This window comes from Vigna unguiculata, chromosome 9, assembly GCF_037176805.1.
Source record: "Vigna unguiculata cultivar grain cowpea cultivar isolate G323 ecotype 2 chromosome 9, ASM3717680v1, whole genome shotgun sequence".
NCBI classification, from domain to species: Eukaryota; Viridiplantae; Streptophyta; class Magnoliopsida; order Fabales; family Fabaceae; genus Vigna; species Vigna unguiculata.
Genome location: NC_140800.1, coordinates 15,855,985 through 15,875,498, shown reverse-complemented (window position 1 = coordinate 15,875,498; position 19,514 = coordinate 15,855,985). Strand labels below are relative to the sequence as shown.

General features: G+C 34.3%; 2 protein-coding genes across 2 annotated transcripts; both read right to left on the bottom strand.

Moving 5' to 3' along the window:
- Window positions 1–3,994: 3,994 nt before the first annotated feature.
- On the bottom strand, window positions 3,995–4,528 carry LOC114163492 (uncharacterized). The gene is made up of 2 exons (XM_028047801.2): window positions 4,454–4,528; window positions 3,995–4,369 (listed from the first exon to the last, which is right to left on the bottom strand). The coding sequence occupies exons 1-2, from the start codon at window positions 4,526–4,528 to the stop codon at window positions 3,995–3,997; spliced, it is 450 nt and encodes a 149-aa protein (XP_027903602.1).
- A 7,151-nt stretch (window positions 4,529–11,679) lies between these two features.
- LOC146883610 (uncharacterized) lies at window positions 11,680–14,534 on the bottom strand. Its single transcript, XM_085666647.1, has 9 exons — window positions 13,947–14,534; window positions 13,733–13,858; window positions 13,431–13,634; window positions 12,847–12,927; window positions 12,674–12,763; window positions 12,237–12,365; window positions 12,056–12,159; window positions 11,878–11,968; window positions 11,680–11,790 (listed from the first exon to the last, which is right to left on the bottom strand). Exons 1-9 carry the CDS (start codon window positions 14,532–14,534, stop codon window positions 11,680–11,682), a joined length of 1,524 nt encoding a protein of 507 aa, XP_085522773.1.
- Between the last annotated feature and the right edge of the window lie 4,980 nt (window positions 14,535–19,514).

The window sequence follows — 19,514 nt, the reverse complement described above, 5'->3', positions numbered from 1 at the left end:
TGGACCAAGGTGTCGGAGTACCACAATTCACCGATTGGCTTGATGCACGCTGCAGCCAATTGAAGCCTTCATGACGTTGCTGCCACAAGTTGGTTCTCACTGCTGCCACTTGATGGGCCAATCACGAGACAACAAAACCACTGCCAAATTGGAAGGATTATCTGCACCAACTGCACCCTTCAAAAATGGTCTTGTGGTTGGTACCGCTGGCCCAAACAGCCACTGAAACAAATACAAGCTCTGCAGCTTTTAATTCATCAAATTCAGCCAAGGGCCCACGCTTGCACCAAACCGCTTCCACAGACATAAGCTGGAACGTGAAATATAGTTTAAGCGGCACCCCAATTCTCACTTGCTGCCTAATGTAGTTGCAACACTGAATTTTTAGCAAGCACACTGCTCATTGACTATTCTTAGTTTGCTGCACCGAAAGACACTTATGCTGGCTGTCACCGCTTCAAGCAAATATGGTTGCTGCTTCAAAAATCTCCAGCCACCACCCTTAATTCCCCATTGTAAGTGGCAATTAAACCCAAATTGCACTAGAAAGATTATTTGATGGCTGCCACGCCTACGAGAAAATCAGCTGCTTCCAGAACGTGCCAAAAGGTCGTGGACATCAAGCATTAAAACATCAGAACTAAACCAAAAGGGTCGAACCCTTTAATTCCAAATGCCACTAATTCAAACAATAACATCGCTTTAACAACAATTACACTTAAACCTGCACTTTGCACAAACAAATCTCAGTGAAACAATTTCTCGAACATATGGGCGACACCCAACCAACCAGACTAAATCAAGTGTAGCATGAAACAAGTTTATTCTCGAGCATTACAGTCTCAAACATGATGCTGGGAAGACCAAAAGAAAGTAAGCACCAAGCATGTTAGTTGTGGGAGTTTTGTCAAGTTTGCTAATCAACGCTTCACGTGGAAATAGAATCATTCCCTTGTGCCCACACTCCTCTTGATGCTCCAACATGCAGCGACCACAAAAAAACATTAAAAAAATGCTTCCAGACCAAAAGCGAAGCTCCAATGTATACAACAAAACAATGGTTGATTCGACGTTTGAAATTTCACACGAAGGGTACGACCAGGAAACCACAACAGATGATGAATGAGAACAACACGAAGAACGATGACAAAACCCCAAAGATGAACGAGAGTTGCGAACAAACTAGAAATTCTGAAACCAATCTTGAAAGAACAACTAACATAGCTCTGATTACCAGATGATGAAGGACCGTCTCGGATTTGGGGAGGAATTCATCTAGAACGAAAATGGGTATGAACCCTAAAACGAAAAGGGGGAAAAATGGAGGACGTCGATTGGGGGTTTTTGCGGAACGGAAGGAAATCACGCCACTTGGAGGAGATTCCAAGATAAGTGAGGAAGATCCGCCACTTTGAATCGGAGATTCAAAGATAAGGATCGGTGGTTCTGAGGACAACCTCGAGACTTGAGAGAAAACTCACTGTTTCATAAAACTCAAATCTGCCTACAAATGTGTCTCACAAGGGCTTATATACTATGGGCCGAAACACAAAAAGGCCCAGCATAACTTAAGGTCCGAAAAAGCCCAAACAAAAACATTACAAAATATATATATAAAAGAGTTCCTATTCTACGATCTGAAGCTAATTTGAGATCTCTCTGAAGATCCTGGACATGATTCCATCATCTATTTTCTAATCCCTTGACGGTCCCGAACCACGCCTCCATCAGGTAGGGTACGGGTAGTAGCTCCTCCGTACCCTACCCACTAGATAAATATCCGCCCCGTATCCGTACCCATATCCGTTGGGTATCCGTTATGCGGGTACCCGCCTATTTTTTTTCATATCCACGGGTATCCATGGGTACCCGCGGGTATTTACAAAATTATTAAAAAATAAATATTTAATCATAAATTCAAATAAAATAAAATAAAATACATCATTGTCATAAATTTTAAATAAAGTTCAAATAAACTCAAGTTCATACAAGTTCAAATAATTATAAAAGTAGATATAAAATGACGTTCAACACAATGAAAATTCTTTAATTAATGTTTTGATCAAAAAGTCCACTTTCTCCGAGTGATTCCTAAAAAATAAACAAAATAAAAAAATAATAAACTTCAATTGTCACGTGCCAAATATTCTTATTTTGATTCCATCATTTGACAACAAGCATACCATAAACGTTATTGTCTATATAGGATTTGATGTATATGCCCAATTTCAAACAAAGGAAAGAGAAGAATGTCAGAGGTGTACTTGGAAGAAGATAACATACCAATACTATTGAAGTTTGAAGAATGAAGACAGAAGACAAGATGTGCAACTTAGAAAAAATTAGGCCAGAATATTTTTTACTAATATATATATATATATATATAAGGTTATTTTTGTGGATTAAAGAAAATTCCCTCGCTTCATCAACATCATCTGGTATGCACACCCTGCCCTAAAACCTCAATATGCCATAATTTCCCAAAGAAAATTCCCTCGCTTCATCTGACCCAAGTTGTTCTCTCACCCTGTTCAAACTGGCATCCAACAACTACCTCTCTTTGATTGAGTCCAAGGAGTCACTAGATATAGTCAGAGTACTACACCTAATGAACACGGATCCTAACTCCACCTGTAACTTCATATCCCTGAATTTCTCTAACAGTTCCACCTCCTTGATCATGAGGTGTGCGATATGTACAGTCTTCCTACTCAAGGCATCTGCTACCACGTTTGCCTTCCCCGGATGATATAGCAGTTCAAAGTTATAATCCTTCAAGAACTTCATCCACCTCCTCTACCACATGTTCATCTCCTTCTGATCAAATATATACTTGAGACTTTTATGATCGCTGAACACACGAAACTGAGCACCATAAAGATAGTGCCTTTAGATCTTCAAGGCGAACACGATGGCTGCTAACTCCAGGTCATGAGTGGGGTAGTTACGCTCATGCACCTTAAGTTGTCTCGAAGCATACGCCACTGCCCTCTTCTCCTGCATCAACACGCAGCCAAGTTCAAGATGAGATGCATCACAGTAAACCTCAAAAGATTTCCCAAATCAGGGATTACCAATATAGGGGCACTCTTCAACCTTCGCTTCAGCTCTTGAAAACTCTCCTCACACTTGTCCGTCCAACTGAAGGGATGGTCCTTCCGGGTAAGCTGTATCAGAGGCACCACTATCTTGGAGAATCCTTCTATGAATCTCCTATAGTAGCCAGCCAAACCCACGAAACTTTTTATCCCTATTGTAGACTTGGGACTTCCCCACTTAACCACCGAGTCAACTTTTGCTGGATCCATTGCAATGCCCTGTGCAAATATCACATGGCCCAAGAATTGTACCTCATCCATCCAAAATTCACACTTAGATAGTTTAACATATATTTGCTTCTCCCTCAGAACACCAAGCACTAACCTCAGGTGCTCAGCATGCTCCTCCTGAGTTCTAGAATAGATAAGAATGTCGTTTATGAAGACTACAACGAACTTATCTAAGAATGATCTGAAAATCATGTTCATGTAGTCCATGAACACCGCCGGAGCATTGGTCATACCAAAAGGCATAACCACGTACTCATAGTGCCCATACCAGGATCGGAAGGTCGTCTTTTGCACATCCTCAGCCTTCACTAAAATCTGGTGGTATCTTGACTGTAAATCAATCTTTGAGAACATCGATGATCCATGCAACTGATCCATCAAGTCGTCAATCCTCGGGAGGGGATGCTTGTTCTTGATGGTCATCTTGTTTAGCTGCTTGTAGTCCACACTTAGACGTGAACTTCCATCCTTCTTCTTCACTAATAGCACTGGTGCTCCCCAAGGTGAAGTAATGGGTCGTATGAACTGTTTCCCCAATAACTCCTCTATCTGATTCTTGAGTTCCACCAACTCCGCCAGAGCCATGCCATACAGGGCCATTGACACTGGAGCAGTTTCGGGCACTAGATCAATAGAAAACTCAAACTCTCTATTGGGCGGCAACCCTAACACTTCTTCTGGAAACACATCTGAAATTCATGCACGACTGGTATCACTGATGTCCTCTCCTCCTTCTCCACTTCAAGATGCGTGAAGATTATGTAACAATGTGCGCCCTCTTGGAGTTCCTTCAAAACCACTTGAGATGATAATAACTCAAGCTCCTCTGAGTTAGGGAATAACAACTTCTTCTCTCGACAATCTATAAGAATGTGATTGGCAGAGAGCCAATCCATCCCCATGATTACCTCCAACTCTTGTAGAGGTAGGCATATCATATTCACCTTGTATCTGCGCCCTTCCACCTCCACTAGACATCTAGCACACAAGGATGATGTCCTGACCAAACCCGATGTCGAAGTAGACACCACAAGTTCACACTACAACTCACACATCGGCAGACCCAGACGTTTCACATAAGTATCTGACACAAATGAGTGTGTCGCTCCAGAATCATACAATACATAACAATCATTTCCAGCTATCACACAATGACCCATCACAAGGTTACCTGAGCTTGTAGCCTCTACTCCCTTCATGGCGTACACTCGGTCTGTTGCCTGAGGCTTGTTGCCTTTGTGCCTCTACTAGTTCTGCACGGGAGTCTACACTAGAGGGTGTGTCACTACCCTAGCAAGGGTGGGGTAGTCCTTTCCAAATTGGCCTTCCTTGCTATAGTTATTACACCTGTGATAACCCTCCATGTATGGGCAAACATTCCTCAGATGAGGGCATCCACATATGAAACACTACACTCAACCCTATTGAGGAGGAAAGCTTCTAGACCCCTGAGACTGATGGTGAGGTTTGTCATAAGGCTTTCTCCTTTCCTCGTGCCTCAGCTTTGACTCAGATGGTCCACCAACCTTCTGTTGCTATGGACGCTGACCCTCCACTTTCTGCTTCATTTTCTCCATCACTCTGGCCTTCTCCACCAGAGTAGCAAAATCCTTGATGGACAGTGGGGCTACCATCAAGCGAATATCACCATGGAGACCATTTTCAGATTTTCTGCATCGTCACTCCTCATCAAGGGGGATGGTGTAGAAACGACTGAGGTGCTTGAATTTCTCAGCATACTCTGCCACTGTCTTCCCTCCCTGAGTCAACTAGAGGAATTCCACCTCCTTGGCATATCAGATGTTGTCTGGGAAATATTCATAGAGGAATTTCCCCCTGAATGCCTCCTAAGTCACAAACTCGTCTCTCTCCTCCATGATGGATTTTGTATTGATCCACCAATGTTCAGCTTCTCTAGTGAGCATATATACAGTAAATGCCAGTCGGTTATCTGTTGGACACATCTTCGCGTCGACAATTCTCTCCATCTCCTTTAGCCATTGGTCTACGGCATCAGGACTGGTCTTGCCATTGAACTTCACACGATGGTTTTTCAGAAAGTCCTCCAAGCTCCACTCCATGACTGAAGGTCGTGGCTTAGGACCAAAGGTAGGGGCAGCCACCCTATTTTCCTCCAGCTAGCGGAGGGCATTCGTATGCTATCGGTGAGCATCCTCATCAGCTACCCTCGAAGCCTCCATCTATTGTATTACCAACTGCTGCTGCTCAAGCGACGTTGCTTGTCACTGCATAAATGCTTTATGTTGTTGCATCATCGTCGTACTTTGTTGGGTCATGGCCGCCACCATGGCTTCTATGGCTCTGACGATATCAGGTACATCACCTTGAGACTACGAGAAGGTGCCATAGTTCACTGGCACACAAGAAACCAATTGTCAGATTGATAAAATAGGAAACTTAACTAAAGACACTAGAAATACACCACGAAAGCTAAGCGGACACACAAGTCCACAGACCTAAGGAATGACCGCTCTAATACCATAAATGTAACGTCCCATTTAATCAATAATCCCAATTAAAGGAAACGTCACATGAATAACATAGTAACGCGATCTTGGAGCATAAACACTACTCCTTACAATATTCAAGGCACACAACTATGCCAAAACTAAACAAGATACAAAGTTCAACAGTAGTCAAATAGAAATTTAAAGGACAGACTAGTACATGGGCCATAGCCCTAAAATATAGCCCAAAGCAGTAGAATCCAGCCCAGGTGGACTACGCAGCAGAATCATCAGCTCCCTGTTGATCATGGGTGTTCCTCGCATCTGCTCACATCAACAAGTTGATGATCATCGCAAAGAGAGAAGAACCTCAGAACGGACCATACAACAAACAAAAGGGTAAGCTAGAGTAGAAAACAATTTATCATGCAGTCACATGCTATTACACAATCCAAGCAGTATATATCATCCAATCATGTTATGACTTCTCAAGCAATACACTAGACTCAGACTCGACTCATCTAGATACATATAATCTAGTCGGATTCAGTGGATGCTTGCACTTGTGGTGGATTATCCTGCTCACCCCGAGCTAAGTGTTACATTGTCTCAATCCCCCACACACAAGGTTAGCCCTTAATGAGTTTTAGGCCTCCTGCTACTCTCACCACAAGAGTCAGTCCGCTCTAAGTGAGACTAACTAACTCCTTAGAGTATCAGGATACAACCTTACCTTGAATCCTTACCAAATTATATATATGGGACACCACCTTGAACTCCCACTAACAAGGGTCATGGAATTACGTCCCGACCACTGAAGCACCACCATAAGGTCTCACCTAGAGGCTCATGGAATTACATACTGACCACATACTAATCATACTCAATCAATCAAGTAATTTTTATCATGCACATAAATCTCATGCCAACCTTTATAACCAATCCTCATTCATATTCAATGTTGAATCCATACCAACTCGTCCTTCCCCAACCATGAGTATAGAATTGTATGTCATATCAATACCATGCCATTTTAATTACCAACCATCTCATACTCAGTTCATACCAAACTCATGTTAACTCAACATTTTAGCCCATACAATCAAGTCTCATAAGCATATGCATACGTTTCATACTTAAGATAAAGTATACCAAGCCAAACATACAACTAACATCCGTTCAACATTTTACAATAGCACAACGACCATACAATCATGAAAACAGTGGCAAATAAGCAAGAATCGAATTTAAACAAAGGATCCCTAGCTTCCCTTACCTGTAATGAGCTAGTATAGGACCTCGACACCAACCACGAAGCATAACAGCTCTAGGAATAGGCTTAGAAGCTGGAAAAACAGCGAAATAGATCTTAAGATGTGCTCACTACAAAACCCTAGCTGGGAAAACACTAAAATATGCCAAGGAAGGGATGGTATGAGATGAAGGGTAACTTACGTTGAGTAGGAATGAGCTTTGAGTGAACTTAACAGAGACAAGGAATCAAACCCTAGTAGAGGGACGACAGCAGCTTTAGGAAGGAGTAGGGGAAATCTGTTTTCTGAAAGTGGAAGGGAGTGGGAGTGTTAGGGCATACTAGGGTCTGATTTCCCTTTGGGCTAACCCTAGGCCCAAACTGTTTTGGACAGCCCCCTTAAATTAAAGCAGAATAAAAGTTAGAGAAAAATAGTGGGCCTTACAATTTTTATATTTAAATAAATAATTTATTTATATAATTATATTTAAGTGTTATAATAATATTATAACACTTAAATAAGGTGTTATTTATATAATTATATTTAAGTTAAATATTATATTAAATGTTTTAACTTTTATTGGTGTTATTTGTAAATTTATGATATATAGTATATATTCACTTAAGTCCAGAGGAGAGTTTGATGTAAACTTATGAAATTTTAAGAGTTATATAATTAGAATATAAAATATTAGGGTCATATAATGACAATATAGAATATTATGGGTATTAGAAATTTTATAGGTTATTAAAATATGAGAGATATCTAGAGATATGAGATATATGATAGATATAAGAAATATGCGATATGAAGGAATTTGTAATTTTATTTTATTTATATACAATATATATATATATATATATATATATATTTATTTATTGTATATATATATATATATATATATATATATATATATATATATAAAACATATATACAATAAAAATATATATATATATATATATATATATATATATATATATATATATATATATATATAAACAAAATGTAACCGAATATAAAATATTTTAAATATCTCAATCTTGATTTGTTACTAAAATTGAAAGATATTTTTTAAGAATATAAATATTTCTTAAAAATTATTTAAAATAAAAAGAGATATTAAGTCAAGTGAAGGACTTTTTCACTCCTTTACACATTAAAAATGTCTATCGTCAATTACATATGAATAAATAAAAAATAATCATTTATGGGATTTTTTTCTTTCTGAAAATTAAATCACAAAATTAGTTTATAATATATAAAAAGATATGAATTGTATTTCATGAATTACCATTTGAAGCCTATTTTGTTGTTTGTGAAATGTACTATGTCACTAATTATCTAACCATTTATTAGTATCTAGTTTTACATACATGCTTCATAAAATGTCTTAGAGATTTCTCAATAATTAAATCTTTCTCAATTCTATATGTTATTTTTAATATTAGAAACATTAGAATGATATCTTAGTATAGCTTTTAGTCTCAAAAAATATTTTAATAATAAATGAGTTATAGGAACTAAATATTTTCGCTTGTTCTGGTATGATATTGTTGAAAGAAATTTTGTTTATTTTTTTAATATATGTTTGTTTTAAAATTTTAAAATAGCATAATGGCACTCATAAACATACCAATATAAATAAAATATCATTTAGTATAAATCATAAAGAAAAATACACTTAGTCAATTTTCTTTTATTACTCTTAAATAAGCTGTATATGTCGACTCCCTTCGTTATACTTTGTCTTTACACTTCTTTTTATTCTAAGATTTTCTGATAAATATCGGCAATCGTGGCATATGAACAATCATATGAACACATTGCTCAATGTTTCAGAAATTTGAAATCATTACATACCTTCATATATCAGAACAAATAAACAAAAACTACTGTTGGTTAGAGAAATATGCTAGACCCTATGCAGAAGATGTTGATAAAAAAAAATGACTGCTTTGAAAAGCAGAAATAAATTTCATCCTTTTCAATAACTATAAACTTACACGGTTCCAACATGAACCAAACCAACCCCATATATTATAATATAAATCTATCAAGAGGTCATGATAGAGGACTATCCCAATATTTTATATAAGAAAAATTTGAAGATAAACCTTTGAGTTTTCTTTTAAAAATTAGTTATGTTCTATGTTTTTGGACTTTGAGCTTTCTTTTATAAATTAGTTTATGCTTTTATGTTTTGGACTTGGGCCTTCTTGTAGGATTTTCAGATTTGCTTAAACTTATGTGCCTATATATAGAGGCAACAAAAAAAATGTGGACATTTTTAGTCATATATCGAATTTGATTTCATTAAAGAGAGGATTCTCTTTGTTCTTGGCTTAGGCCTCCGGTTAACATCTTTGTGGCGAATCTTCACTTGACTTATTAATATGCTAGATTGTGGTATCCTCCATCTCTGTCTTATTTCGCGTTCTTCTCTGATTTATTCGTGTTGTGCATCTTTGCTTGTTATGTGTTTTGTTTTAAATTTTGTTTGTTTCATTTGTAAGGAGTAAAACCCATAATGTTGTTTCCAATTTGGTTGATTTTTTTTTATTTGGCGTACTTTTTTTTTTCTTTTTTGTTCTTAGTTTAAATTATGTATTTCTACATTTGATTCATGGAAATTATTTGTTTTTGTGTTTTAGATTTGCAAGTGCACTTACTTTGACTTACATGAGTGTGGGGGTTTGAAGGATAAATTGTTTAGTTTGATTTTGTGTTGAATTGCAACAAAAAAAAACAAAAAAAAATATACAACCAAAAAAAAAATTGTGGATCAAGGTCAAAAGGAAACAAATATATATTGAAAAAAGGATAAAAAAAGGGAGTTCAACACAACTTTTTGTTACAATTTTATTTGTGGTTTATTGATATATACTTGCAATTAGTCTTTTTCTTAGAGTCTCTGTGTTGTCTCCTTTAAATCTCTTTGGTAGTCCTATTATTTTTTTATTTTAATTTTCTTGTTTTGTGTTTTTAAAATTCCTTGAAATTTTGTCTAGAGTTTTTGTATTTTCTTTCATCTCTAGAGTCAAGACTTAGATCTCGCAATATTTTTTCAATTTGTTTGCTCACTCTTTGCTTAAGCTACTAGAGTTCTTTGCCAAGGCCTGAAGGAAATTTGAGTGGTAGAAGGCAAGATAGTACATTCAAGAAAAAGCCTATAAGTGTGATACACGAGTGGAAAATTGAGTGAAACACTTAGTGGAGTGGTGAGGTCCTAAATATATTTTATCATACTAACATTTTCTTGTAGGAATTAGCAAATATTGAGTAATGAAACATGTTTCCATAGAGACATCCTTTTGGAACTGGTTTAACATATGGTTTAAATTATCCTATTCCTAACCAAGATAATTTGGTTCAAGGACTTGAACGTACCAAGAGAGTGACACGTAGAGATACACCTAGTGTTTATGAGGTCTTGGTAGCAGACATCAATGTCTTGGAGTCCAAAATTATAAAGGCATATTGTGCATTTTTTGAAGTTATATCCTTGCAAATGTATGACCATGAATCATCACCAAACCACTTAAATAAGTAATTGGAAATCAAGATTGAATTAAAAACCAACTTTTCGAGTTCGACAATGAAGTGTCCTTTTGTGAGTCCATAAGTGCCTTTTTACGTTTTACGTTTTGTACACACAGTACTGCAACTGCATTTAAACTGTATAATTACGTCAAATATGGTTTGGACATAATCCAAAGGCCGTCAAAATAATTCCATCACCATCAATCATCAGCAAACAACTTCAATAAGTATTTGAAATTGAGGATTGAATTAAAAATAAAGTTTTCTGGTTGGAGATTTAAGCGTCCTTTTGTGACTCCATAAGTGCCTTTTTACGTTGTAGTTTTTGTACATCAAGTACTGTAACTGTTTCTCTAGTCTATCATTACATAATTTGTGTTTTGGACACAATTCAAAGGCCATACAAATATTTCCATAACCATCAATCATTAGCAAAAAACTTCAATAAGTATTTGAAATTGAAGATTGAATTAAAAATAAAGTTTTTTTGTTGGAGATTTAAGTGTCATTTTGTGACTTCATAAGTGCCTTTTTACGTTATAGTTTTTGTACAGCAAGTACTGCAATTCTTTTTCTACTCTATCATTACATAATGATACATTTGGACACAATCCAAAGGCCATACAAATATTTCCATAACCATCAATCATCAGCAAAAAACTTCAATAAGTATTTGAAATTGAAGATTGAATTAAAAATAAAGTTTTCTGGTTGGAGATTTAAGTGTCATTTTGTAACTCCATAAGTGCCTTTTTACGTTGCAGTTTTTGTACAACAAGTACTGCAACTGTTTTTCTACTCTATCATTACATAATTTGTGTTTTTGTACAGGCAGTACTGGAAGTTTACTAATACAATCGAAAATAGCACAATTGCCTTCCCAAATTAAAGTATATTGATGTTTAGATTACCATGTAATCATGAATGTATCTGTCAATCTACAAACTACATATTAACTCCAACAAATGATTAAACAATATATACAATTGTGGCAACATAACTGACTTTGTCTACCTCAATCTAACTATCCCTATGTAAAATTATCTCAAAAATCCTGTGATGGCATTCTAACTTTTACATTCACAGTAGCTATTTCTTCAACAGCAAATCGTAGTGTTGAATAACTTCATCGCGTTGGACATTATCTTCATGTAAAACCCAATCACAAACGAATTTCTGCCTAATTAATTGCAGCTCCTCCTAAAAACAACATCAACACAATGTTACCAAATGTAATCTTCAAAGAAACACAATAAACAATAAAACATATTATAAAGGTCAACTTACAGTAGTGTAGTCAGGCAGGGCTTTGTCATTAAATTGACTTACACCATCCCACATCTCTATGAATTTCAATACTAGGACCCCACAGTCATGACTATGAAATGAAATACAACAGAATATTCAAACATCATTAAGCAGTGCTAAATTACACTCATTGAACACACAAAATGTTAGAAGTTACCCACTAGGTTGAATTGGAGTGTCCACACACTGCACTTCAAAAGATGGCTTCTTGTCTGATTCACAATTTAATAACATACACAAAAACAATTCCATGTTACGCGCCTGCCATATAAGTTACACATATTATGGGAAAAAATTAAAAAAATATAATGTAATAAACATATACAATTTATACTTACAATGTAGTTGTTTATCCTTGTGCGGTTGTTTCTACTATGTCCAAGGGAATCAAACACAAAAAATTCCATGGTCTTAAGGTTCACACAGTAGCACCACCAATGATCAGCATGGACAATTGGAGCAAACAACTACAAAAATCATACAAGACTTAATTATTTATCATACCTAAATAACACAAGGCATCAACTTCCATGGCAAGAAATAATAAATCTTCAACAGTAATAAAATGTATACAAATTCAGCGCTAAGGATGTCTTGCATGCCAACCAGCAAGCTGCAAAAAAAGGTATTATAGTCACTTAATTTCCAAACATGTCTGTTTGCAACTCTTTTATTGTTGTCATGTAAAAGCCAATCCTGCATTCCACAATGCACTATGTCAATTTCATATAATTGTTATCAAAATATCAAGTTCTACTAAATATTAGAATATTACCGTATACATGGGATTCATTATGATTCTTTGCACCCGTTCATGCAACTTCCTTTCATTATGCATCATAACATTTGTTGCAAACAATACAACCTACAAGAACACAATAATGTACTAATAAATTATTCTACATCATAACATAATCACTAATATTAACACGTAATTTAGGATCTCACCATGTTGCATATGTAACCTGTTGGTCGAAAACCCATACAGTCCTGGTCGTCAAGATTTGACCATTTATATTGCAAACAACACTACAGAATAAAATTAATGACTATTAGTAATACAAACCAAGTCAATAAAACTTATAATAGTAAAATAAATGACGTACCGATATAGAGAATCAACACGAGTCAATGTCATGTACAACTTCAGAGCATCCACACCCAATAAAGGATAATCAACTTGAATGGGTAAAATTCAGGCTAATGGAATGGGTTCACTTCTTCCTGCTAGAATGGGTGAACTCCTAACTAATGCAATGGGTGAACTTGTTGCTGTTGTTGGAAGGAAATCACTACTCCCACAATGATATCCATCAAAGTTAACACTTTCTACTTTGAATGGAGTATATTGTCGTTTAACCTTTCCCTTTTTAACACCCTTCTGTTTACGGCCAGCAGAATCCTTACTCATGTCAACATCTTCATGAAGTTTATGTCCACTCACTTTTGTCCCATCAATAAAAGAAGTAGGCTTTTGTCCGCTTTCTTCAAAAAGATCACCCTTATCATGTCCATTTACCACGTGAGAATACCTCATCCTGCAACATCTTCAGCTGTTTCTTCATGGCAATTATTTCCATTTCATTCATTTCCACTTTCTTCATGCAAGCCTCCTCAAAATTGGATTCACCACAATCGACATCATCTTCATTGATTGCTTCACCATCAATATTTAGTGCAGCCCAAACCATTGGATTGGATCTACATTGAGCTGTTAATGCCCAATCCCAAATATTCTACAAAACATGTTTAAACATTTAGTTACAACAAAACATATGATGTCAAAATAATGAATGTAACTAAATGAATAATTTTAAATGACAAAATTCATTACCTTCGGTTTCATTAAAAGCCTCTCGATGCTAGTGGTCCGTAACTTCAAACTTGGCCATCGCAAAATTCTTGGGAATACAATTTCCCTATTAGGCCCGCCTAATCCGAGTCGCTCAAAAGCCCAAATCTACAACATAAGACATAAATTAATCAAATCATAACACAACAATTATTAAACATCATAAATGAACAATACAAAAAAACAAACATGTTACCTGTAACACCACAACGCATCCAGGTAAGGTTATCTTATGTTGATTTTTTTTGTTGCAATCCACCAAGTGAGCACGACTCAATCCATTCACCAAAAATTTATGAACTTCCCTAGCCCAATTATAGTTCACCAAACTATCAAGATTCTCTAATACCCTAAATGGCATATTACACACTGATTTTGAATTTCTAGGAAAGTAGAAGACAACAAAACACAATAATATATATAACCGGCAAACACTATCAACATCATCCTCCTCAGTGCCTATTGTATAACTAATTACTTTAACAATATCCTTAATTGTTATACATTCACCACTAAATAATGAAGCAACACAACCACAAGCATAACCATCAAATTGAACCTCCTCCCCAAGTACACTCAACCCCAAACTAATACATACATCAACAACACCAAAGGGCACAAGATGCTGCCACAGACGAAAAGATTCTTCACAAGAATCCCATCGACGAACCAGCTGCTGGATTAAAGGAGTACAAATATCTAAACATCTCTCCAATTCCAAACACCATTTGAAAGGTGTGCCTCCAATCCTTGGACGGTGTGCATCCGTCAACAGATTATTCATTCGAACAATATATTTTGTGTCAACAAAATTAATTAATCGTACCTTTCAATGAAAATAAAATACACATTGCATTATTAACTATTCATATAACAATTTCAAATTTAGCATGAAAAACATCATTTCAAAACACTTACTCGTTCTTGTTCTAAAACTTTATCTTTTCTACTCTTTCCAGCCATGATTCATCAACAACCTATACAAATTTAATAATAATACAATAAGGAATCACAACAAACGAAATTCAACAAAAAATACACTTCAGAAATCAAGGAATCATAAATTACTTCACAAATACAACAACCTGTTATGACGAGAATCAAAAATAAACTTTAGATGTCCAATTGGAGAAATTACTTCATATGGCTAATTACTTCATATGACGGGAATCAAGAATCCAACAAAGGCATCATCAACAAATTGTCATATTACAAAAGAATATAACACCAAATCAATTAATTTAAATTTTAAACTTCGGAACAAATACTTGGACAACCTCACAGACGAAATCAACAGAGTTCATTATAGGGTATTTCCACTTCAGAACACCTTCATATGTGCGAGGGACATATGGATCATCCCAACCCTGACAAAACCATCACTATTAACAATGGACAAGTAGATAAACCAAAAGAACCCTATACGCACATTTGTGATGATATGTTCTCATCCACTTAGTATTCGTTAAAAATTTGGTGTTCGATTATTTTTGGGGTTTCACTGCAGTTATCAATTCTAATGGCAAAATGGCACAACATGCTAAACCGATCAACCAAAAATCAATAATGTACCAGTAGCCAAGTAAAAAAAAAAAGCCACATTAAATCTTCGAAAAGGGGTTTTCCACGATAACCTACCAGAGAAATCTTCGTTCCGTGAATGGCCTTAATCAACCAACAACTACGCCAACAAGAGAGCGCCCAACCAATAAATCGAACGGTACCCACCACTTTCCGCGGAACTCGCCGCCTCCAACAACCCAAACCACTCTCCACAACTCCGCTATCCGCTTCCACTGCGACCCACAACACCAACCTTTATGGAACGATAGCCTTTTTGGAAGAGAATGCCTTGCGATTCAAATGCCTTTCTGCTTGCTTGTGCGTCTCTGCTCAAAGAAGAAAGTTGAGGGGAAGAAACGAGGGAAAACGCGCAAGGCAATGTGTTTTTTTAAAAAGTTTATCCAATTCAAAACGCGTGCACATCACGCTAACTTTCCTTTGCCGCTGCCTCCAATTGCCGTTTCCTTTAAAATTATTAAAATAATAACTGCCACGTAGGCGGGTAACTTTGTGGTCAAAAAAATGGGGCATTCTATCATTATCCTTTCAGATATTATGTCTTAGACCGGGTCGTTTGTTTAAAAACAATCGGATTAAGTAAATTATTATAATTATTATTATATTTAGATAAAGAATTTATACATGTAATTATATTTAGTGTTATAATGTTATTTATCATTATAATACTAAATAAATGAAAAAAATTAAATAATTAATTTTTTTAAAACAAATAAATATTATCTATAATAATATATAAAAGAATTATTCTTTTGTGTCTACTTTTCATTTTCCAATTTTACCCTTAATTACTATTTTAAAAATTAATTATTTTATAATTATTTTTTCTTTAACCGTTTTTTTAAATCTTTTTTATTTTGACCGTTATTCTAAAAACCTTTTTTAAACAATTATTCTATTTAACAACTATTTTAAAATTTATTATATATATATTAAAAATAAATATTATTGATCTTATAAAAATTAAAAAGTGCGGATACACAAACGCGACAATTCGCATATGTGTGTTCGCTAGTTATTTTAATAATGTATTTTTATATTAAAGTAATAATAGATTATAGAAAATATATAATAATAATAATAATAATAATAATAATAATAGCAAGGATCATGTAACATTTCAATTTTAGCATTTTGAAACTAATAAAATCAGATGTTTCATTAAAGCGTTCAAAACATATAATCTAGTGTAAACAAAATATATTAATACTGGCTTACAAAAGATAAGACTATAAAAATATATCATTTTTACACTTAAACTTAAACTATCAAACCCTATATCAAAATTAATCACTTCATAAAACTCTTCAAGACCTTCCACTGCTCTAACTTATAGCTCATCATCCACCAGAGATGTCTCAACACCTATAACTTCATCTAGGTGATCATCGCAAAATAAGAGATAAGAGAACACAACACAAGAACAACTAAGAAAACAAACAGATAAGGTAAGTTAGTGTACAAAAGAAATATTCATACATATATTTATGTCATGCAAAAAACCTACAACATGGTATATAACATATCTATATCTGTAATTACAGAACCAGTTGACACTAGACTAAATTATCTAGATACATGCCATAGATATAAGTACTACTGAAGGTATGCACTTGTGATGGTTTCTAGTCTTCATGGAGTACTACGACACAAGGTGCCATCACCCAACCTCACAAGGTTAATCCTAGCATGACGGAAGAACATATCCAAAGACTAAGACCTCTTGCCACTCTCACTACATAACTCATTATACTCTATGCGAGTTTGAATGATTATTAGAGTTCATGATACCTCTTTCTAGATTCTCATATATCCAGGCATACATTAACAATACCATCACCAAGAATTTCCCTTCAAACTCTTTAAACATCACAACCTCATATGCTTACGCATCAATCCATATCAAAGATCATCTTACATACTCACAACAATATTTTTTTATCTCAATTTATAGTAGAGGAAACCATAAACTATGCTTAAAACCAATTTACAAATCATTCATAAAATCAAGCAAGTAAACAGAACATATAATGTTATACATAAAGTGCATCAAAATGGTGAAAATTATTTCCCTGACCACAGATTTCAAAACAAAGATCCCACAAATCAAAGTTAAGATTCACATGTCTAGGATCAACTATTAAAATTTTAACTTAATATAATGGTTAACAAAGTAGGAATCTTCATTTTACCACGGGACACAATGTTAAAAATTGGGTAGCACCCAATGCTCGAAAGTGGCGCCCAACGCTGATCAATTCGTAAAAACCAGCACTCAAAGTTGCCATGGTGAGGCTCAACACTGTATCAGATATCACAATATCAATTAAATGATTTGGGAAACCAGAACCTGTTTCATAGCTCAAACTAGTATTCCTACTTTAAGACGATCCTTTTTTTTTTCCAAAATCTCAATTGGGTTGCTATTTTTGAAAATGTGTACCAATTAGGTCATTTCAGATAGTATTGTTCTAACAGAGTTAAATATGTGTCACGCGTCAACTCATGATTTTTTTTATTATTCATTTTTTAAAATTTTTTATCAATTTAATAAAAATTGTCATTTGTCAAAACACCATTATGCCACGTGACAATGCCAGTGTGACGTGACAGTGGCAATGCCACATGTCATTGTTAGCACCACGTCATTGACTTAATATCAATTTGGTCCTTATATTTGTTATTTTAGTCTCAATTAGTCCCAATTTATTATGACTTAATATCAATTTAGTGTCAATTTTTATTAAATATGAACAAATTTAGTCCCTTTACAAAATGATAGCAAATTTAATTTTTATCTAAATATTATATTGATATTGGAATTAAACTTCATATTTTAAATTTTGTTTTAAAATTATAAATTTAAATTTATTTCAAATATATTTATTTCAACTATATTTGAAAATTATATGTCAAAACAAATTATAGTTAAAATAATTTTATATATAATTATTTGAAATATAAATTCGAATAAAAAAACAAGATTAAAGTATGATGTAATACATTTATTTGAAATATAAATTTTAAATAAATTTAAATTTATAATTTTAAAACAAAACTTAAAATGAACTGGTATTGTTGTTGTCATGCATAAGTGAGACCTACATCAAATTAAGTGGGGAGTTGTAGTAGACTTTTTGAACAAGTTTTTTAACTTTGGCTAGCCAAAAATTTTTGACAACACTTCTCTATTGTTTCTTCTTTTCCTTCAAACTTGAACTTTAACATAAAAGCACCATTTACTTTGCCTTGATGAGTCATTACAAAAAAATGTACTTGTTCCTACTGTCATGCATAAGTGGGGAGTAAAGTGTAATTAAGTGGGGAGCTCCACTCAACTTGTTGAACAAGTTTTTTAATTTTGGGTTGGCATACCCTTTTGACAACACAAATCCCCTATTTTTTGTTTCCATCAAAGTTGAGTTGTAACATAAATCCACTATTTACTTGGATTGGATCATTCATTACAAAAAATGAACTGGTTGCTTCTATTATGCATAAATGAGAACCTACATCAAATTAAGTGGGGAGCTACGCTGAACTTTTTGAACAAGTTTTTCAACTTTAGCTACACAAATCATTTTCATTTTTTTTTTGTCATTATGGGTAGAGTTTTGTTCATCTATATCTTCAAAATGGACAAGTAATGGTGAAAATATATGTCATTATGGGTAGAGTTTGGTCCATCTATATCTTTGTAAGAAAAGATGGACAAGGAGTGGTGAAAATATGTAACATGTGATTAAATTATTCATATAATACAATAGTTAAATAATTTTATTTTAAAAACTAGTAAAAGCGATTTTGGGATAGTAATAAAATTATATTTTAAAAAAATAATAAAAAATATTATCATAGAATATTGATTAAAATGTAAAATAATATTTAATAAACTCAAAACATAAATACATGGAGTTTTAATTCGATAATTATCATAAAAAGTAGTTAAATATTATCACATGTTATTTAAGAAAAATTAAAATATAGTTGAAAAATAAAATGATTAAAGATTAAAAGGAAATAGAATGAAAGATTGAGTAATGCATGATATAAAAAGTATCAAGTTGAGGCAAAAACATGTCTGTAAAGTACCAAAAAGTGGAAATACGCCACGTAACTAAGTAAAAATGGAGGAAGAGAAAAAGAATCAAAATATCATTTTGACCTATCATTCCCATTATTC

Coding starts and splice junctions, on each gene's coding strand:
- LOC114163492 (XM_028047801.2), bottom strand. CDS start 4,528: ATGAAGGGAGTAGAGGCTACAAGCTCAGGTAACCTTGTGATGGGTCAT. Junction 4,370..4,453: donor TAGCTGGAAATGATTGTTAT/GTATTGTATGAT, acceptor TGTGAGTTGTAG/TGTGAACTTGTGGTGTCTAC.
- LOC146883610 (XM_085666647.1), bottom strand. CDS start 14,534: ATGAATAATCTGTTGACGGATGCACACCGTCCAAGGATTGGAGGCACA. Junction 12,928..13,430: donor TGAAGATGTTGCAGGATGAG/GTATTCTCACGT, acceptor TTTATTCTGTAG/TGTTGTTTGCAATATAAATG. Junction 12,764..12,846: donor CAGGTTACATATGCAACATG/GTGAGATCCTAA, acceptor GTGTTCTTGTAG/GTTGTATTGTTTGCAACAAA.